We start from the raw sequence: 4053 nt of genomic DNA, 5'->3' as shown, positions 1-4053 counted from the left end.
CACCACCAATACCACCAACACCATCAATTCTCCCCTTACTACCACCGCGCACCGCCTCCTCCTACCGGCGGATACCTCCACCTGTCAACTCCGCCGGTGTCGCAGCACCGGCCTCTAGCTCTTCCAGCAGCCGCATCAGGCGGCGGTGGATTCTACAAAGAGGAAGAAGACATGTCAAACCCTAGCAGCAGCGGCGGCGGCGGCGGCGGTAGCGGAAGCGGAACAAAGAAGAGGTTTAGAACGAAATTCACACAGGAGCAGAAGGATAAGATGCTTGCATTCGCAGAGCAGTTAGGGTGGAGAATCCAGAAGCATGATGAATCTGCAGTTGAGAATTTCTGCGCTGAAACCGGTGTTAAGAGACATGTTCTCAAGGTTTGGATGCATAACAATAAGCACACTCTCGGTAAGAAACCCTAATTCCCCCCTCTGAATGCAAGATAGTGTTTGCATGTGCGAGAAAGAAACATTGTAATCTGAAATTTCAATTGATGAGAGATCTAGCTAGCTAGGGTTCGTTCTTGTTAATTATTAGTTATTTCTTTTTTAATTTATGTGATGAGACTTTTAATTAGTTCAGTTGTTGGCTGCTCATGATTTTTTAATTTTCCGGTTTATTATTCATATTTTCATAATTAATTATTTTTCTGGACTTAAATTAGTATAATATCGGAAACTAAACATGAATTGTTTTTGTTATCATTAAGAAGAGTATGGAGGTGAACGTGTATGGCATGCAGAGAAAAGCAGTGTTATCTTCTCCTGAATTTGCTCCTTATCTTGGGTCAACAATGATTAAGCTTTCTCTCTCATATTAATGTCGATTAGTTAGTTTCTCGTTCCCATTAACGTAAGCACACCCCCAGAATTCGCTTACTTTTACATTCAATCACTCAATCACATTCACACTCCAGAAAACCTTGATCGATAATATATATTATTAATTTAATTTAATTTAATAATGCAATATTTTATGTTGGTTTTGGCGTTTATTTATCTTTCTTTTCTTCAGTCAGGTACTTGCATTGTGTTATGAAGACGAGGTACCTCGTCCACCATTATTATTAATTCTTCTCGGACTTCACTTACAGTTAATTTTCTTCTTTTCTCTCGATCTGTATGTTAGGTCGCTGTTTCTTTTTTATTTTTTATTTTTTATATTTTATTGTGCTTTGAAAAATGAAAATCCGATTCGGCCATTGGCGTATCAAAATGATGACAGAAAATAATAAATAGAAAATGGAAAATGAAAATGACTGAGTATGAGTGGGTGAATTCACGCGGCGTGGTGTAGTACACTGTTTGTGGGTGCAGCAGCATCATCACAGATCACAGTCTTTTGCAGCTCAGATGTGTGCAGATTTCAGAACCTTTTTTTTTGTTTAATCTGATTATCATGATCATGATCATCAACACTGCTCCACGCTAATGCTACCTCTTCATTTCCAACCTTTTTTTTTAACCCCTTTAATTTGTCCGTTTCTGTTTTGTTCTTTGATTCTTTCTCTTTGCCTAACTAGTGTAATTAACAGTCTAGTTAGGTTTTATTTTGCTTAATAACTACTAATTAGGGTTATTACTGCTTCTGCATGTACCACTGAGAAGGACCATATCTTCAGTTTCCTTATTATTGTTGAGAATATATTAACAACAATGCTTGTGTTTGCGTTACAATAATAATCGTCTTTATTTTGTTCCATACTTAGTTTATATGCTACTGTTCCTTCTTGGTAATTAATTAATTAAGCTTTTACAAATAGTAATGATCGGTGTTAATAAAAATAACATGTGAACATTAATTAAGTTGGGATGATAAACCCATTAATTCACTAGTTCGTTTAAGTAAATATCGGAAATTCGAATTTCGTTTTGTGTATGTAGTAATTTATTGTTCAATAATAAATCTTTAAACTTTTAAATAAAATTCAGTACCATAATAAATTAGTCTTTAATCTGTCAAGTTAGAAGATACCATAAAAAACCAAATAACATGTTAAGATTAATAGTTTATATGAAAATGATAATAAATAACGTTAACTTTTGAGCTCATAGTTTTTTCCCCATAATATTAGTTTATTCTTAGATAACAATAATAATAATAATAATAATAATAATAATAATAATAATAATAATAATAATAATATAATAATAATAATAATAATAATAATAATAATAATAATAATAATAATAATCGACGACAGAACTATAGTATTAATTAACCGTTTATTTTTAACTACTTAAAATTTTTTAACAACTTTTTTTAATGAAAGTTTTCTTTAATTTAACGAGTAAATTATTACAAGTAGAATAATGTAAATAAAGCACTCCCCATAGCTATATCGTGTAATGAAATAATATAACTGCTATACTTATGTATATGAACACTTATATTTTTGAGAAAATTTTATTCCTTTTTTAGAGATATTAAAATAATACTTCTCTTTTTTCTATGTTATAAATGTATATTTTTCTCTTTTTTAATTTTTTAAAAAATTTTTTTAATTTATTTTAATTTTTTTGTGTTAAATAATGTTAACTTTATCTATTTTTTAAGAAAAAATAATTTTTTTTAAAAAAATACCCATTAACACAAATTTTACTTACCAAAATATCCTTTAATAAATTATTTTTTTATTGATTAAAATTGTATTTTTAAAAATTTAATAATTATATTATTTTTTTGCTAAAATATCCTTCAATAATTTTTTAATTACTAAATTATGATTTTACCAAAATTTTTTATAACAATTTTTTTAATATCAATATATATTAATTGTTATATATATTAACAGTGGTAAGATTTTTTTATTTAATGTTAAAATAATATATATTGATATCGAAGAATTAATAATAAAATATAAAAATAATTTTGGTAAAATCACAATTTAATAATTAAAAATTATTGAAGAGTAGATACCTTAGAAAAAAATAATTTAATTATTAATTTTTTTAAAATTATTTCGCTAAAAATACAATTTAATCAATAAAAAATAATTTATCAAAGAGTATTTTGGTAAGCAAAATTTAATAATAAAAATAAAATTTTTGTTAATGAGTATTTTTTTAAAAAATAATTTATTTTTCTTAAAAAATGGATAAAATTAATATTAGTTAACACAAAAAATTTAAAATGGATTAAAGAGAAAGTTTTTTAAAAATTAGAAGAGAAAAAAATATATTTATAAAATAAAAAAAAAGAGAATGTCATTTTAGTATTTTGCGGCGGATAGGTTAGAAATTTTCTCTATATTTTATGATGCATATATTATTAAACATTTCTATTATTATAACCTGAGTTTATTTCTATCAAAAATATTTGATAACTAAAAAATATTAGCAAAAAAAATAAGAATTTGTCTTATTTAATATAAAGAGATTATTTAGTTTTTTTTTTTCCTAACATTATCGGATTTCTATATTAAGAGATTGCCTTTGTCTCGGAAACAATCATTTTGTAACCCCTCAATTAAGTTTAGTTTACTCACATACTCTTCAATAATCAAGTTTCATATGGCAACCTAATAATGTGATGGTGTTGTATATATAAACTGATATGACGTTGATTGTACATTACAGACAATTTATTGGGGTTTGGTTTGTCTGATCAACTATATTAATTCATGTCTAACATGATTAGCTCATAGAAATTAATGTCTTGTTTAATCGACCGTACTTAGCAGGAGTGTTGATGTTTTTCTTCCGTGTCCACACATATTATCACTTTCAAAAAACACATACACTATTAAATTTGTAATTATTTGTCTGCTTAATTAATTAATTAACCCACATGTCAAAAATGTTGATGAGCGAATTTGGTAGTTGAGTGCATCTCCCTTAATATAAATAGGATAATAAGGTACTAGATAATTGCAGATATGATTAGCTGTAAATAGTTAATGGCGTAGCAGGATGATAAATAATTTTCTACCAAAAAAATTTATATATGAGTGCTTTCACTGCCAAAATGATACACCAATAATAATATATCATCCTAGTACTACGTATATTATTTTATGTACAAATTAAATTCACTACTCAATTAATTAATCACGT

The 4053-nt window shown here is 27.2% G+C and overlaps 1 protein-coding gene across 1 annotated transcript in view; it reads left to right on the top strand.

The window, feature by feature from the left end:
* LOC107460936 (zinc-finger homeodomain protein 2) overlaps window positions 1–597 on the top strand; it is a gene marked incomplete in the record, with an annotated part of 1555 nt that extends 958 nt beyond the window's left edge. The window contains 1 exon segment of the mRNA XM_016079368.3: window positions 10–597. Coding sequence (XP_015934854.1) covers window positions 10–420 — 411 coding nt within the window.
* Between the last annotated feature and the right edge of the window lie 3456 nt (window positions 598–4053).

The sequence above is a fragment of the Arachis duranensis genome, chromosome 8, assembly GCF_000817695.3.
Source record: "Arachis duranensis cultivar V14167 chromosome 8, aradu.V14167.gnm2.J7QH, whole genome shotgun sequence".
In the NCBI taxonomy this organism is placed as follows: domain Eukaryota; kingdom Viridiplantae; phylum Streptophyta; class Magnoliopsida; order Fabales; family Fabaceae; genus Arachis; species Arachis duranensis.
The sequence above is the reverse complement of the archived record's forward strand: the minus strand, read 5'-3'. Positions and strand labels throughout refer to the sequence as shown.